Here is a 16736-nt window from a genome sequence, read left to right as displayed (position 1 = left end):
TAGAGATAGAGGATCACCTGGGAAGGGTAACCCACCTGAAAACCAGTGAGGGATTCCCCTGTACTGAGCTAATGGGCGATAGGCCCCGAACCCTGTACTGAGTGGAATTTCCTCAGTGGACCATTAGTTAGGACCCGTCACCTACTGGACTGTGACTTAGGACCCGCCACCTACTGGACTGTGACTTAGGACCCGCCACCTACTGGACTGTGACTTAGGACCCGCCACCTACTGGACTGTGACTTAGGACCCACCACCTAGTGGACTGTGACTTAGGACCCGCCACCTACTGGACTATGACTTAGGACCCGTCAGCTACTGGGAATATTCTGTTGCAGCATCAGGATGCAGAGATCTCCTAAGAAATGCTTTTGGTTCCTGCTTCACAGGCCTCTGAGAGTGGACTCAGAAGGCATGAGTCACTTGCTGGAGAGAGCAGACACTGTTTGAGTGGGTTTAATTCAGTCTATAGATAGAAATCATTGTTTTCATTTCAAGGCACGTGTGTATAGAAGTAAATCCTAGAAAACCAGCATGAATGTATGTCTTTTTGCTAAATTTCAGTTCTAGCTCCTGATGAATAAGGTGATCATCTGATGAAACTGATGAGAAGGGCAAGTGCTGAAGTGTTAGAACCTTCTGGCTGCCTAGGTCTCATCTGAGATTATTTTTGGCCACCTTGAAATCATAAAATTTAACAATACAACAGTGTATGGTTTCAGTAAGAGCATCCAAGAAAAACATTGTTTTATTCTTGATCACAGAGGCTAGGAGCTATAAAAGAAATTCCTTTAATGAGCATACCTCTAGCCAGAACTTCAAGTTACTCCAAATCCTTTTAAAACCTCGCCCATTGTTTCCAAGCATTCCAGCGAGCCACGCCAGCCATTTATGTGAATACCATCTATTCACCAAAATCTTAGGCACCTCCATGTGGACTTCCAGAATTTGCTGCATTGACAGTTGAAATCCTTAGCTTCTTTGTGGGCTCCAGAATCAGAGATTTAAAATTTCTCACATACCTTCTGGGAGTTCTAGCTAAGTAGGAGCTGAGAGAGGTTTGCACTAGTGCAGATTCTAATGTTCAGTTCTCTGCAAAAAATGATGCTTCTGAGCCAACTGGGCCAACAAACAGAAACGCCAGTGCTAATCTAATGATACTTGCTGGTTTATTCCAACGATCTTCATGTGAATATGTGCCATTTTGCAAATCACAGTGCCCCTGAAGGAGCTGTGGTACATTGCTGTCCCCATGGCAGTATGTGTGTTTTGCTGAGGTTCCCTAATTCTTTCCAACATAGGCCTCCTTCTCATCGTACCCAGCAGGGCACTGCTGTTACAGAGAGCGGTCCTCTAACAGATACAGGGTGAATGGAGATGGAGGTCTCCAACCACTGGGACTTGTACTTTGCCATAGAGCAGTCTAGAAAACAGATATGTTTTAGAGACTAGAATTAAGAAAACGTATACTCACTCAGAGGTTGGTCCTGGTGGTGGCAGGGATTTGAGAAATGACCTTAGCCTCCCCGTAAAGGAAAATCACAAGCTCTTTTCCACGTGGATCCTGTAGTAGCTGTGGGTGTGTGTTTCACGAGGCTGGATGCGGAGCCAGGTGTTCAGGGTTTGTTTTTGTGAGTCGGCTCTGGGACTAATTAGGTCCATAATGAGGCCAGGGTTATTTTTCTCTGCCAGTTTTTGTGGTCCAGGGGCCAGACCCTCATTTTGCGGAGGTGAGAAGCACGCTTAGCATTGCAGCTGGAGAGCCTCGGCAGGCCCCTTTGACTGCCAAACTGGGGGACATCTGAGCCCCCCGCAGTCCTTCTTGAAATCCAGTGCAGCAGATGTTCTTGGGGTATCTCTTCTACTCAGATGTTGTGCTGAGTGCTTCTAGGGGAGACACGCAGGGCGTTATCTCAGCAAGCACAGCCTCACCGGGGTTGGACGCATGACAGGACGTGATGCCTGCCCTCAGAGAGCTCCAGGTTCATTGGGCTTTACAGGAGGTAGGGCTCAGCTTGGAGGTCAAAGGTCAGAGAGGCTTTTGGGAACAGATGGGCTGTGAAGATGATGGGCCTTCGAAAGAGGGATGTTTTTGAAAATCAGGATTCAATGGCAGGAGGAACAAAAGCGCCAGGTGTGTCAGGGGAAGAGCAGGAAGCCCCATTTGGGCTAGAAGTAGAGAAGTCACGGCTGGAGGGTGAGTCCATGTCAGATTGCACAAGGCCTTGAATGCCCGGTGGGATTTATAGTCCATTTGGTAGGGAGGAGAGGAGCCCTGGAGGCCCCTGAGCAGGGCCATGGCATTTAGGGAGATGCCCATGGTGGCCAGATAGAGGGTCTGCTGGGACCAGGAGTGGGGTGCATGGGGCAGGAGCAGGCTTCAGAGCTGAAGCCCCAGGACTGGGCGAGGTGGGCTGCCCAGGCCTAGGGGAGGTGACTGAGTTGGACGATGCTACAGGGCGTTAAGTCGAGAATTCACTCAGGTTAATGATCCTGTGCAGGGACCTGACAGTTGCCCAAGAGACACTCAACATGACAGCCACCTGGCAAACTGTCACTTGAAACCTCTTTTCAGACACATCAGATAAAACAAAAGCAAGATGCTCTTCAAGATCCCCTGGTGGGTTCAGCCAAGGATAAGCAGGGCCCATTCATGACTGTGGTTTTCTTTCCCCAGAATAACCCCAGCAACAAACTGGTGAGCACGAGCAACACAGTCACGGCAGCCCACATCAAGAAGTTCACCTTCGTCTGCATGGCTCTGTCACTCACGGTAAGGACAGAGGCTCTCTCTGTCTCTTCTCTCTGTTTGGTTTTTGTAAAGGGGCAAGTTGCTATTTTAAAGGGGGAAATCTTAAACTTTCCACGACGTAACGTGATGCTAGATTAATTAGCAACCTCTTCAATACATGTTCTTCAAATGTGAACGATTGTTATTCAAGGAGGCCCTAGAGTCTAAGAATAAAGGACCTACTTCAGGCGTTTCTTGGGATTTCTCAAATGCTGCAGAAAGGAAGAGGTTGCCTTTAATTGGAATAATACACTTGTCTTGCTGAAAAATTTCCAGCCCACTTTTTAAACATCAAGAGTCAACGTTACAACCATCCCTGTCTCTTTTCCAAATTTAATCAGCATTATTTCAGTTTTCCCCAGTAAAAAGTCCTTTCCAGTTATGTTTGTGCTGACATAGCCTACTTACTTGGCCATCGCATGCCCAAAGGCATGGAGCCCCTGTGGGATCCCAGGCCTGTCTATCTGCTGAGGATACAGCTGTGAGCAAGCATGTGTGACACTGTGTCAGCAGCAAAGCCTGTCAGTATTTCTATGTACAACCTTAAATAAACAACACACATCCTTCATTATCAAGCCCCTGCGAGTAATTCAGGTGTGTTTGAACATTGATAATGTTCAAAAAACATGGAGAAATTAGGTGCATGCTTTATAGTCCAAAGGACGTGGCATATAATTTAAGGTTATTTAGAGCATTTATCAACAGTGGCAAAAAACCTACTGTTTATAAACAGCCTTCCATTGGAGACTGTGCCCTTTGGGTTATAAAGATGGAGATGAGAAGAGGATAAAAAGAAATAAAGGTCTTTTGAACTTGGTTCTGCTTTCCATTTTATTGTTGTGACAACACGTATCTTATTAAATCCTGTAGAAACGTACATTCACATATACAATAGAAGTATTTGCAGAAATGTCAAGATGTGTGCAGTTGTCATTGTCAATAACTAATAAAGAGGACCGAAGGCCATGAAGGTGTTGGATTATGCCAGTAACGGGAACACAGGAGCTGGGTCCTTCTTACCATCATCACAAGAACCGTGGAGCTTGATGAGCTCTGTTAGTGGGCCATTAAAATCAAGGCCTGCGTACATTTTAAACCTTTAATGGACATTTTGAAAGCCTGCAGCTTAATATTTGATCCGTTGATCCAACACCTAATTAGATTGTCACAAGGGCAGTGCCCATCACAGAAGACCTCTGACACTGCCAAGTCATGACCTCTTGTCCTCAGCTGCCCTTGTCACCACCAACACAGCCCCTTTTGCCAGCCTGTCCCTGTGGAACATGGGGGCGTTGGGAACCTATTCCAGCACTGCCTCACTGCAGAAGAATTTCTGATAGCAATGCCTGTTTGAGCGGGGCCGGTTCCCCAGGCAGCCCTGCTCCCCTGTTAGCATGATTTCTCTCTGTGGTGTGCAAGCTTTTCCATAGTTCCCTAAAACATTAGCAAAACACTGAGCAACTTTGAAACCATTTAAAAGAGCATTTTAGGCAGAACAGAGCAGGTTTCTATTCCAGGAACAGACCTCAGCATTTGGAGACTGTGTTAATGGCTAGAAGTCCAAGGTTGACTCTGCTGTGAGGCCCTATGACTTGGACCTCACCTGCTTATAGAGCTGACAAGTCCTGGCCGCCGCTGGCTCTGCAGTCCAGAAACTCGCCTCCTCTCTCTTCTTTCGCACTGTCTAACATCTTCCCGCAGCTAGAGTTGAATCTGATGGAGAGCTTTACCGATTGAGCTTAAGGACATTCTCCTCTCTTTCAGGTCACAGGCAGTAATTTGTGCTTCTAAAAAGATTATTCTGCAGCAAGTTTATTTTGAAATGATGATGACTTATAATCTGGGAAAGTGCTTACATTTCCCAGGTAGAGGCTTTATTTATTATTCTAATCCTCTATCTAAAAACCATCTGTGACTTGAAGTTCCTCAGGGTAAATTTTCACCTTCTAGAAATAGAGATTCAGAACCCTTTGTCGGAAAGGAACTTGGAGATGAACTAGTCAAAACCCATAATTTTTCAGAAGAGGAAATGATTCACACCGGACAAGTGACTCGTCCAAGTATCCAGTAATAGAAGCGGCTACAGCCCAGCCTTCAGGGCGTGCTCTCCAGGACCCTGTCCTCTGAACCTCACTGTTCCCAGAGAGTAAGAACAAATATTGGCCCTTAGGCCTCCAGATCAGGGCATTCACCACCATGCCTGAAATGGTGGTTTCTTGCCCATTAAAAACCATAGTATTTGAGTTTGTGGTTTAGGAAGAGTCTCACATACACCATCCTTACAATGATTCAATCAATTGATCCAACATCTTGGCTAAAGGAATTTTCACTGAAAGACACATAGAAAAAAATATAAAGGGAGATTTTTCTTTCTTTTTTTTCTTTTTTGAGATAAAATCTCACTCTGTTGCCCAGACTGGAGTGCAGTGGCATGATCTTGGCTCACTGCGACCTCTGCTTCCCAGGTTCAAGCAATTCTTCTGCCTCAGCCTCCCCAGTAGCTGGGATTGCAGGCGCCCCCCACCACACCCAGCTGATTTTTGTGTTTTTAGTAGAGATGGGGTTTCACTATATCGGCCAGGCTGGTCTCGAACTCCTGACCTCAAATGATCTGCCCGCCTCAGCCTCCCAAAGTGCTGGGATTACAGACGTGAGCCACCGCGCCCAGCCAGAGATTTTTCTTTCTAAATTAAATATTAAACTGTCCCTGTAATGGGTACACACCTTATTCTATCTCTTACTGTATTCATTCTTGTACATCTTTTGCTGCTCTTGGGCTCCAAACTTCATGAGGCAGGGTCTACAATGTCATCTTTTATCCCCAGGGCTTAGCATCCTGCTTGACACTGAGAAAGGTCACAGTAACAGGTTAACAAACACAGGAATCAACTAATCCTTAATTATGAGACAACGGTTGGTCAGGTACCGACAGCATTCACCCTTGTGAACGACTATCTTCTCATTTATGCTCCGTTTGTACTATCTTAAAAGCTTTTAAAAGGCCCTTGATTTTCTAGTCTACTTTCTTTTTTCTTGGTTTTGGGGTTTATTTTTTTTTTTTACTTTTTGTATAGAAAGGGTCTCACTATGTTGCTCAGGCTGATGTCAAATTCCTGGCCTCCTAAAACACTGGGATCCGAGGCATTAGCCACTGCACCTCGCCTGTTTTTGTTTTTTGAATTTTGAAACTTCTTAATGTCAGGAAATAATGAAGCAGAGGTCATTGAAACACTTGAAAGCAGCACACTTGGTGTTTATTTCAGCAGATGATTCTGTGTATATAGTAGGAGCTGCGTGATGATGCCACAGCCCTCCACACATTGTCCAACATTAGCACGCTTTCCCGCACTCGGCTGCTTTGGGAAAATCAACTTTTGTCCCTGAGTCTTTGAGAAGAGCTGACCCCCAGGATCCTGTAGACACCCAATGACTCAGTGATTCAAAGGAAAACATACTGTCCAGAATCAAAATGCATCCTTCCCTCAGAACGGCCCCCTCTCCAGGCGCTGACATTTGGAGTTCAACACCTGCCTTTGCCTGTGAAAAACACCGCGGTGTCACTGCTGACCGTTAGTAAGAGGCTCATTTCAGCATGCTACAATGATGTGTTGGTTTATTCCCTATTACACATTTTCTATTTAAATTTAGAGTATCTGTCCTACTCCAGAAGTTGGTTCTGCCCTTGTACTCTTATCCAGCAGTGTTGTTGATCACTGGGTTTTCAGAAAAGCAGCAGATGTCTTCTGCCCAGTGTGGAAGAAGGGCTGAAGTCAGAGGGGTGTGGAGTAGGAAAATGGAAGTGTTCGCGTTTTCCATTAGCGTCTTGCTTTCAGTCTTTCAGAGCTGCGGTTAGGCATGCTCAGCCGGAGGTTGATGGATTGGTCTCTCTAAACCGTCTGATGGGCATGAGGATGAGAAAAGGGGGTACCTTTAGTTGATCCAAAAGATTAAGTTCAAAACAGTAGAACTGTCAGATGAAACGGAATCTCCTTGATTGCAATGAGGGAGCAGACACAGTGCAAACCCAGGTTAGCAAGGCGCCTGCGGACTGACAAGCAGCTGTTTGGGGTGAAGGGAAGCACAGTTCAAATGTGGCAGAAAGCCATTTGGAAGAACAGCTTCAGAGGGTCTGCTTTCACGGGAAGCGAGCGGGGTTGCAGCCACGCAGAGGAGGCTGCGCCGCAGCCTCGCCATGCAAGGTGCCTCCTCCGGTGCTGGAATCAGAGCCGGTGGTCGCCTTGCCCTGAGCCTTCCTGAACAGCTGTGGTGGCTGTCGCTCATGTGACCGGCTGTAGAGCACAGTGACAGTGAGTGTGCCGTAAAAGGCTGTACTTCTCTAGGTAGACACTCCTGGAGCCACAGGCTGAGCCGGCAGTGAGCGCACAGAGAGGAGCAGGCGCCGCAGTCCTTCCTCTCAGGTGGGGAAGGCAGCCGGCAGTGCTGACCTTACAGAAACCCAGCCTCCAAACCCCTGGGACCTATCATGGTGCCCTCCTGGACTCTAGATGTGAGGATAAGATAGAAACCACTCACCGTCATGGGCTATATCTTCCAACAGTCCTTTTGGTGGGGAAGAAGTGTCCCGAAAGAGTAATGGACCTCCCTATTCCTGGATGCCAGGCCCAGTGGTGAAAGCCAGCCCATCAGGCTGCTAAGTTTACCAAATGTGCCAATTTACCCAAAACATGACTTTTAAAAACTATTTCTGAAGTCCATAGCCAATCATATTTTAATAAACAGAAGTTTTTAACACCTTTGGATGCTTTTAGTTGACGAGTTTCCATTTTGATTTCACAATGACATTTTCAGAACATTTGGTGTTTCTCTTCTCAAGCTCCCTGCTCTGCTCTACTCTGGGGAGTTAGTGCCAAAGAGGGGGGCCCTCTGCTTGAGGAGACATAGAGAAGGATCCATGCAAAGCACAGGCTTGGCCTCTGCTAAGGTCTCCCCAAACCATTAGCACACAAAGGAAATGGGCATCTCTCCAGACAGATCTTGGCAAGTAGAGCCAACGAGGCACTTTTGTGCAGTACACAACCTACATGACCATACCCAGCACCCCTGGGATGCCACATTCAGAGAAAGTCAGAGAAGGGGGAGAACGAGGATCAGGGAAAGAAGAGTGACTGAAGGTCAGAGAGGTGGAGTAGCATGAAGGTCAGAAGGAGAAGGGAGAGAAACTGATCAGAAAAAGAGGGGAAGTGACGAGTCAGAGAAAGCTGGAGCGGAATGGCAGAGGTGGGGGTACAGACAGGGAGAATGTGGAGGTCTCAGAGACCCTGGGGCCCTCCCAGCCCTTGGGGCCCTGCCAATCCTTCCAGTAAAAAATTGCTATATACTTTAGAAGAGTTTAAAAGAGACAAGATCTTAAAACTCAGAAAATTTGACAGATTGTTGGTTGGTCAAATTGGTTATCCAACGGTTGATTTTTGGTGAGCTGACCTGTTTCAAGATGGAAGGTGTGGATGGGACTGTGTTCTGGGCTGGCCCCGCACACCCATAATCCGATTACGCTGAGGTCATGGGACTATGCCACGACCCCCAGACTGCATCCACTGGCTCCCGAATAACTGACTTCACTGGCTTCAACACATGGAGGCTGCTTGATGTGGAGGTGTTGCTGTCACTTGAGGCAGAGAGAGAAGGAAGCCTAGCCACGCTGCCACAGTGTGCCAATCAAACCACGTGGCCTCACGCAGTAGAGTGCAAGGGTATCTGAGGTCAGTGGCTGTTTGTATTTAAGGATCTGATTCTTAAAAATTAAAAAAAAAAAGTTAAAATAGATTTTTACTCTGGATCTTTCTGAGTCTTGCTTTTTGCAGTCAGTGGGCAGTTAAAGGGAGGCCTTGAACCTGCACTCCTATCTTTATTGTTATGGGTTGAATAGGATTCGCCAAACATTCTTATGTTAAAGTCCTAACCCCCAGTACCTCAGAATGTGACCTTACTTGGAAATAGGGTTAAGATGAGGCTCTGGTAGGTGAGTAGGGTGGGCCCATAATCCCATATGACTGGTGCCTTTTTAGAGGAAGAAATTTGGATACAGACGTGCACACAGGGGAAGCGCCTTGTGTAGGCTGGCGTTTTGCCGCCTCAGCCCAAGAGCTACCAGAAGCCAGGAAAGACCTGGAACAGACCCTTCCCTAGCACCTTCAGAGGACCCGTGGCTCCGCTCACACCTTGATTTCGGTCTCCAGAACGGTGGGACAGTAATTTTCTGTTGCTCAGAGTCACCCAGTTTGTGTTATTTTGTTTTGTGTGCCTGGCAAGCTAACAACCGTGATTTCTGAAAGGAAGGAATCTTCTTGTCACTTAAGGCCACATGGATTGATGAACCAGACTTCCAACTATTCAACTCACTTGTTTTTGTTTTTTGTTAGAGTCTATCTCCTTTTAGTTTCATGAGACATCTCTATTATTTTATTTCCAGATTCTCCATGTGAGTAGAGGATTTGTTTAGAAATATAATACTTTATGCAGTGTGGCCCTGTGTCTTCATTTTTTTAGTTTAATTTTTTTGTGTGGGTACCTAGTAGGTGTACATATTTATAGGGAACATGAGCTATTTTGATACAGGTAACCTGTGCCAGCACTTACGTGCTTAATGATATTTTTGCCAAAGGTTTCTTTGGGGACGGGGGTATTGACATTGTAGCATCTGATAGAAGTACCAGGACTAGATTTAAGGTACTTGGCTTCTTATTTTTATTCTGCTTTTTATTCATTGAATAATGCAGTGCCCCTCAACAAGGTCTTTGCGGAACCCAGATTCAAAAACTGAAATATTTTCCCAATTTTCAGGAAACAAAATAAGTTGCTAGAATTTTATTCATTTGTATTTATCCCCCCCCACCAGATTGCCTCAAAATCTTGATCTCTTCTACTATTTATCACTTGAACCTTATAAAGGGTAATCTGATTTGGCACAAAATTATAAAAATCACTCATTTTTCAGTTTGACGTATCAATACACACCCGTGTTCTGCCAAGAACCCATGTGGGGCCCACCACCTGAATGAGTTTGAAAGCAACAGGGAAGACACCTTGTTTATACCCTGGGCCTGCAGACGCTCACTGCTCACCAGCCCCTCCAATCCCTTAAGGAAGTAAAGCCTGGGCCCCACGGATCCCTGCACCTGCTGAGTGCTGCCTGACCCGAGTCCCACCTCAAAGAGGCAGGTGCCCAGCCCAGCTCTTTCGGTTTTCACTGCTGTGGAAGCAGAGCTATCACAGTGTTATAAATAAAGTTTCAGTGCCACAGAAGAAATAGCACTCGAATATAAAATTTTCTTTTTAATTCTCAGCAAGGCAATGTACTTCTATAGAAGGGTGCGCCCTTACAGATGGAGCAATGGTGAGCGCACACTTGGACAAGGGAGGGGAAGGGGTTCTTATCCCTGACGCACGTGGCCCCTGCTGCTGTGTTGTTCCCCTATTGGCTAGGGTTAGACCGCACGGGCTAAACTAATTCCGATTGGCTAATTTAAAGAGAGTGACGCGGGTGAGTGGTTTGCTGGAAAAAATGGTTATGGCAGAGCAGGAAATCGGAATGAGTCAGGGTGGAGCAGGTAATCAGAAAAGGTTGCTTTACAAGGAAGTTAAGTTTAAAAGTAGAAGGCAAAGAATTGAACATACTGACACATTGATTCTTTGAAGAGCAATTTAGAACTCATATCTAGCAATAGGGAGAGGTCAGTCACAAACTGCCATCCCACACTAATGGTGAAGTCACTCAGTAGGGCTTCATTGATCGACTTCCATGATTAATACCTTATGATTCCCTACAGGTTTTTAAAAAATTGGTTTTCTTAGTCTCAGCTTAAAGACAGTGTACAGAAACCAGACATCAGTTTGACCGGGTGCTTAGTCCAGACCCTCCCGACATGCATGCACCATCAGCGTGGAGAAAGCAAGGATGTGGTGCCCCTGGCCTCTTGGCTTTCCGAGCCCAGCACCAGCTCGGAGGCTCTGAGGCACCCCGGGCTCCGCACACGAGCACCTTCTCCACGGCCTGAAACTCCCGATGGCCTGTCATTCCCTTGGGTGCAGCAGGCAGGGAGCCCAGCAAAGCCCATGTAAATGATCTCAGAATACCTCAAAAATTACCAATAGAGGTAATTACATGAAGCAGTGTGTGAAATGAGCACAATGAGGACCTAAAACAGCTGATTAGCATGCTAAGTGGCCATTGTGTAAGTTTAATGAAGTAACCTATCATTGACACAGGAACAAAAGAAAACAATCAAAAAAACACTCTGATCACAGGAGAGACTTCACTGGCTTCCCTCTCCCAGGCCTGGGTGTCTCCTGCACCTCTGGGCAGCACGTGTTAGGTGCTTTTAGCTAGTCTGTGGTCTTTTCTCAAAAGGGTCTTCATTTTCTCTTAAAGGCTCGCTACTGTGTCCCCAACTCTGGGTCGGATGTCCCACTTGCTCGGGCACAGTAAGGTAAATGGGTTTGAATGGTGTCATGAAATTATTCTAGGGTCTTTTTGTATCTTCTGAGCCCAGTGCAAGGCTAAAAGAACCACAAAGCGCTGCCGAGAAACAGCACATATGGCAAACAACAGTGCCTCGAAACCTGCTCACTATGAATCGGTCGCCAGACAGTTTTCAGTGGCCTGTAGTCCTCCCTGGAGATGTCTCTTAATTGATGTGGCTTGAAGAATGAACCGATGGTTACCAAAAAAGAAGTTTCCAGAGGGCCAGGGTACGCACACTGGAGCTGACACCACTGATCTCTTTCAAGTTCCCACCTTTGAAACTGGAGATGAGTTCCGATGGGGGGCTGCCTGTCACGTCTGTGGCTCTCATGACAGCTGACTGCCCTGTCTGTGACTGTTGACTTAAAGAGGGAAGAGGGATGGAGGCAGAGGGATTTAGGTCAAGCTGGAATTGCCCACATAGCTTGGTGCTTATAGGTGTGGACCTTGGAGCCACAGGGCTTGGGTTCAAATCCAAGCTCCACCACTCACTAGCCGAGTGGCTTCAGGAAAGTCGCTCAAAACTGCAAGTTTCAGTTTCCCCAGATGCCACACAGAGATAATAAGAATTGTTCACCTTTTAAGATTTTAAAAGGAGTAAAAGCTTAGTGAGATACCTGGCATGTGCTATAAACAAAGAATGCCAGCTCTCCTCAGCCACCAGCTCCACCACTGGGACACTCGGTGGTCCCTAACACAGGGAAAGAGGGCTGCACATGTACCTAAGTGGCTAGGGGTATATTTTATGCCAAGGAATAATTTTATGAATGATATCTATATCTTATAGATAAATATAAAATTTATATTCTTCACATTTTTGTGGGTTTTGTTGGGGTGGATTGTTTTTTTAAAAGCCAGTCTCTTGATTGGTAGATTTACACACACTTTCAACAGATAGACCCTGCCACAGTCATGACCCCTGTGTGCACCATTTTTCTCCCTGCGGAAGCTCCTTGGTTGAGCCATCACCCCCTGCTATTTACAGCCTCCCAACCCCAGGCACAGATGGTGCTACCCGAGCCCCATCTGCTTGCTAACAGAGATGCCAGTTCTCCATCAAACTGTAGTGAGCACAAAGAGGGGAATGAATAGGTTGCGTCCTCTGACTAGACATCTGATAGAACCGCAGACACAACCACATAGTAGAAAATGCCAACAAGGACCAATTTTAAGTTGCACCTGGGCCTAGGAAGCATGTTCACATTTGGAAGTCCTCAGATGAGAAAGAACACCTGTGTGTCCGCAGAAACCTGGGTCCTGTGGGGCACACGTGATGCTCCTAAGGACCCCTCACGAGCCCTGTTCGCATGACACTCACACAGCTCCCTGGGCCTCCCGTGTCTCGTCTCTCCCCACATTGGCCTGTCCCACACAGGTGTGGCCGTATGCATCACCGAAATCATCGAACGCCTAGGCAGTGGGGCAGGCCCCTTCAGCCCATCACCTTCACTAATGCAGCCTAAGGCTACATCCGCTTTTTAAATGAGCCGCCTGGCACTGTTCTCAGGATAAACATGAGACCCATACGCTGCAGTCCAGGACTGGGCCCTTCTAGAATCCATCCTTAGGATTTCCAGCCTCGAGGCTCCCGGCCTCTCCCTGATGCTCTAAGCTTTCTTTCCACCACAGATGAGTTCGTGCTGGGAACCTTGCAGGCTTTTACCGTTATCAACAGAATGCTTTGCTCCCTCTTGTCACTGTCAGTCTTCAGATCCCACTTGGCTGGGATTGCGCTTCCTGGATAGTTTGGAGGTGACCATCCTTGTTGGAGAAGGCAGACAGAGAGCAGGGGTTTGGAAGGTACGCCCGGCCCCCGGCAGCTCTTTCCCTTTTCCATTCTTTCTCGTGGCACATTTTTTTACAGCTGTTTTTCTTTTATCTGAGCACTTTTACCCACTCCGAGCACTCGGGCTTTCACCTCCCGACCTTGTTCTTATGGGGGTTCTTACGTTCTTATGGACACATCGTGTGGTACCATCATAGACCCTGCCATAGACATGACACCTGTGTGCACCAGGCTGCCCGCTCAGCCTGCCTCTCCCTCCTAGCCATGGCTGACTCGGAAATGATAAAGATCCTCAGGAAGTGTGCCCTCTCAGTAGCCACTCATCCGCCCACAGCCTTCCAGATAGTCCTTCATCGCTGGCTGCTGCCCCCCGAGGACGACATGGCCTTTCTCACCCATGTTGGGCCGCCTCTCCAGCTTCCCATGCAGTGGTGTCCCCTCGCTCTGTGTTTTGCCTCGGTGGCTGCTGCCTTGGCATTGAGTGCCCCGTCGGGCTTCTTGGCAGGCAGGTGCTTCCTTATCAACCTCTCCCCGGCACAGACAGGCGCTCCTTCTCCTGCACTCCTGGCACCCGCTTCTTGCTGGCAAGTACACTGGGCACATCTACATACACGTCGGCCCCATCCTCAAGGCTGCAAGCCCTTCAAGGTAGACTCTGCATGAGGCGTCCCAGGACCTGGGTAAGGAAGACCTGCAAGAGGGTAGCTGAAGGCATGGATGCATGTTTTGCTGTCCCCAGTACCCTCTTCCACACCTGGGGACCACGAGGCCTTCGGATGCCTTCTGTTTTCCTCCTCGGGGCCTGTTTTCTGGTTGTTGGGAGAGAATTTGTCTTCTGAGAGTTTTTCAACCTCTTTTAGAATCTTTGGTGCTATTCGATCATATTTGCCTCTTTTCCATAAGTTTTGAAATCTGTTTTCCTTAATTTCTTTAAAAAAAAAAATTCCCTGATTACTGTGAATGCGAAGAAGCCATGGCCACTGTTTGTCAGCAGCCCAGGATTGTCCCCGCCGGCAAGGCTGTGAGCCCCCCTGCTCCAGGTTCCGGGGAGAAACTTGGTCAGGGAGAAGGGATTAGGTTGGAGGCTGCCAGAGAGGAGGGGGGCTTAGTGGCCTGGTCAGGTCCCCTCCTTGCCGCTGTTTCTGTAGCACCCAGCATGGTCAGATCCCCTCCTCGCCGCTGTTTCTGTAGCACCCAGCATGGTCAGATCCCCTCCTTGCCGCTGTTTCTGTAGAATCCCAGCATGGATCACAGCACAGCGGGCTGCTTCTGTTGGGCTCCACCGCCTGTCGGAGGGAAGTAGGTGCCATCCCAGAGCAGGCGCCCCTGTGGAACTGAGGATAAAGGTGTTTAGTGTTTAAAACATCTTCGTCCTAAAGCTTCAGAACTTCAGGCCACAGAGAAAGCAACTCGGGAGGGAAAGAAAACAAAGAGCGGCGGCATCAGAAAAGGAAGCAGCCTGAAGAATCCACTCTGTCCGGGTCTTTCTCTTGGACACACTGAACTAACCCCTCTCTGTGCACTTGCTGGGAAGCGCCATTCCCAAAGCTAGAAACCAGAATTCTGGCTCCGCCCCTTTTCTCCCCACCAGAACCTGCCCCACCACTGCAAGGTGGCAGGTCACAGACGGTTTCAGTATTTACAGTGTCCCCCATCCCAGTGGAACCCAGGCTGTGGACACTTCTTCTTGGAAGTTGCAGCTGGCAGATAGAGGTGGAGGCACAGGGAAAGGAAACGCCTCCTAGAAGTCAGAGGTTTGGGTCTGGCACTGCCTCGCACATCCTCAATTTCCTCAATTAGAATACCTTTTTTTTTGGTCAGGCGCAGTGGCACACACCTATAATCCCAGCAGTTTGGGAGGCCGAGGCGGGTGAATCACCTAAGGTCAGGAGTTCAAGACCAGCCTGACCAACATGGAGAAACCCCGTCTCTACTAAAATTATAAAATTAGCCGGGCATGGTGGCATGCGCCTGTAATCCCAGCTACTCGGAAGGCTGAGGCAGGAGAATTGCTTGAGCCCGGAAGGCAGAGGTTGCAGTGAGCCAAGATCGTGCCACTGCACTCCAGCCTGGCTGACAGAGCGAGACTACTTCAAAAAAAAAAAAAAAAAAAAAGACTTTTTTTTTCATCATTTCAGGGCCAGTTTTGCACCTTGCAGGTCAGGATGGGCTCCTCCACTCCCATTTTTACCTACCGTCCATGCATAATGGAGAGGCCTTCTGTGCCCTGGTGAGCTTGTCCTGCTCCTGTCTTGCCACTGCTTGGGCTAGCACCCCAAGGATTCCATCTTCTTGGTTGCACACCATTATTTGCAGCTGCATCTCAGTAAAGCGTGTTAGTTCTGAGTCCTTCTGTCATGTGCTAGAAAGCAACAGAATCTGAGCTTGTAGTAAAACTCACCATCCAACAGGACTTTGTCCGGCTGGCCCTGTGTTCCAAGTTAGAAATTCCGTTCATGAGAATGACCCTGTCTCACCTTCCTGTGGCAACCTTCCCTCAAGCCATAGCTGTCACTCAGCCCTCTTGGGCGGATCCTACAGGCCATATTCCAGCGGTGGTACCATGCTGACCCTTTGTCTGGAACAAAGACGGCCTGTTTGAGGCTTTGTTAATGCTGGGCCGCCCAACCCCCACAACATGAGGTGGAGACTGCCGCCCATTGTTCCCGGCTCCACTGGAAGAAAATGCCTCTCTTGTGCATGGGGGATGAAAAAAGAACCAAAGGTGAATTAATGGAATTCAACACTTTCCCATTTGATGCCCCTCACAGTACCCTTGGGCCTGAACGGTTCAGCAGCCTAGGGCATCTCAGAAACAGGGAGAAAGCAGGGCTTCTGCGGCCCCAAGGCCTGGATTGAACTCTTGCCCCTGCCTCTTTACCAGCCGGTGACCTGGGGCAAGTCACACAGTCCCTGTAGGCCCTGTGTCCTCCTCAACCAATAAGGCATCTATCTGGGGAGTGTATGAAGATGAAATGGAATCACATATGGAGCGCTGTTGGCACATAGTGAGTGACTGATGAGAATGAGTTCCTTCCCTCTGCCTTCCCTCCGCACTTCTGTCTGGAAGCTTCAGGAATCCAGCATTTGCTCTTTATGTCAGCACGTGTAGCAGATTTGAGGGGTTGATTGGTTTATTTTGGGGGAATTTAGGTGAGATGAAGACAATAAAGGCTAGTCCCTAAAACTCTACCTAAGCCCTCATAAGAAGACACCAGGGCAGATGCACACGTGTCATTTAAACAACGAGCAAATGAACAGAGTGTGCTGTTATAAGCAGGTTCCAAATGTTTTTAAATTTTAATTGTAGAAAAATACACATACAATGTACCAACCTCACCATTTTTAAAGGGACAGTGAAGTCCATTCACATTGCTGCCTGTCATCACCATCTGTCCGTAACTGGGTTGCAAAACTGAAACTCTACACCCATTAAACAGTCACTCCCCATGTCCCCTTCCCCCAGCCCCAAACAAATTCCAAGTTGACTATTAATAGTCAAGGAGAAGGAAAGGCTAAACAGAAGCTGGAGTGTGGAACTTTCTCAATAGTCTTCAGATCCTGTGAGAAAAACCAGGAAAGGATTAAAGTGGCAGAGAAAAGGAGTAAGAGTTGGACAACCCTCTGCGGGCTTGGTGCATGGCGCCCCCTGCTGTTTGAGGTATGTCATTTCTTTC

The 16736-nt window shown here is 47.8% G+C and overlaps 1 protein-coding gene and 1 long non-coding RNA gene across 5 annotated transcripts in view; one reads left to right on the top strand and one right to left on the bottom strand.

Moving 5' to 3' along the window:
• Positions 1-16736, top strand: part of ANKH (ANKH inorganic pyrophosphate transport regulator) — a 156920-nt gene that overhangs the window by 124434 nt on the left and 15750 nt on the right. For all 4 annotated transcript variants that reach the window (XM_005556608.5, XM_015451221.4, XM_065546103.2 and 1 more), the window contains one exon: positions 2678-2773. In XM_005556608.5, coding sequence (XP_005556665.1) covers positions 2678-2773 — 96 coding nt within the window. The remainder of the gene's footprint in view (positions 1-2677; positions 2774-16736) is intronic.
• On the bottom strand, positions 13141-15576 carry LOC141406961 (uncharacterized). The gene is made up of 2 exons (XR_012413590.1): positions 15255-15576; positions 13141-14393 (listed from the first exon to the last, which is right to left on the bottom strand). It is a non-coding gene; the product is annotated as an uncharacterized lncRNA (long non-coding RNA).

This window comes from Macaca fascicularis, chromosome 6 (genome assembly GCF_037993035.2).
Source record: "Macaca fascicularis isolate 582-1 chromosome 6, T2T-MFA8v1.1".
Lineage (NCBI taxonomy): Eukaryota > Metazoa > Chordata > Mammalia > Primates > Cercopithecidae > Macaca > Macaca fascicularis.
Note: the sequence above shows the minus strand (reverse complement) of the source record. Positions and strands in the feature narration are given on the sequence as shown.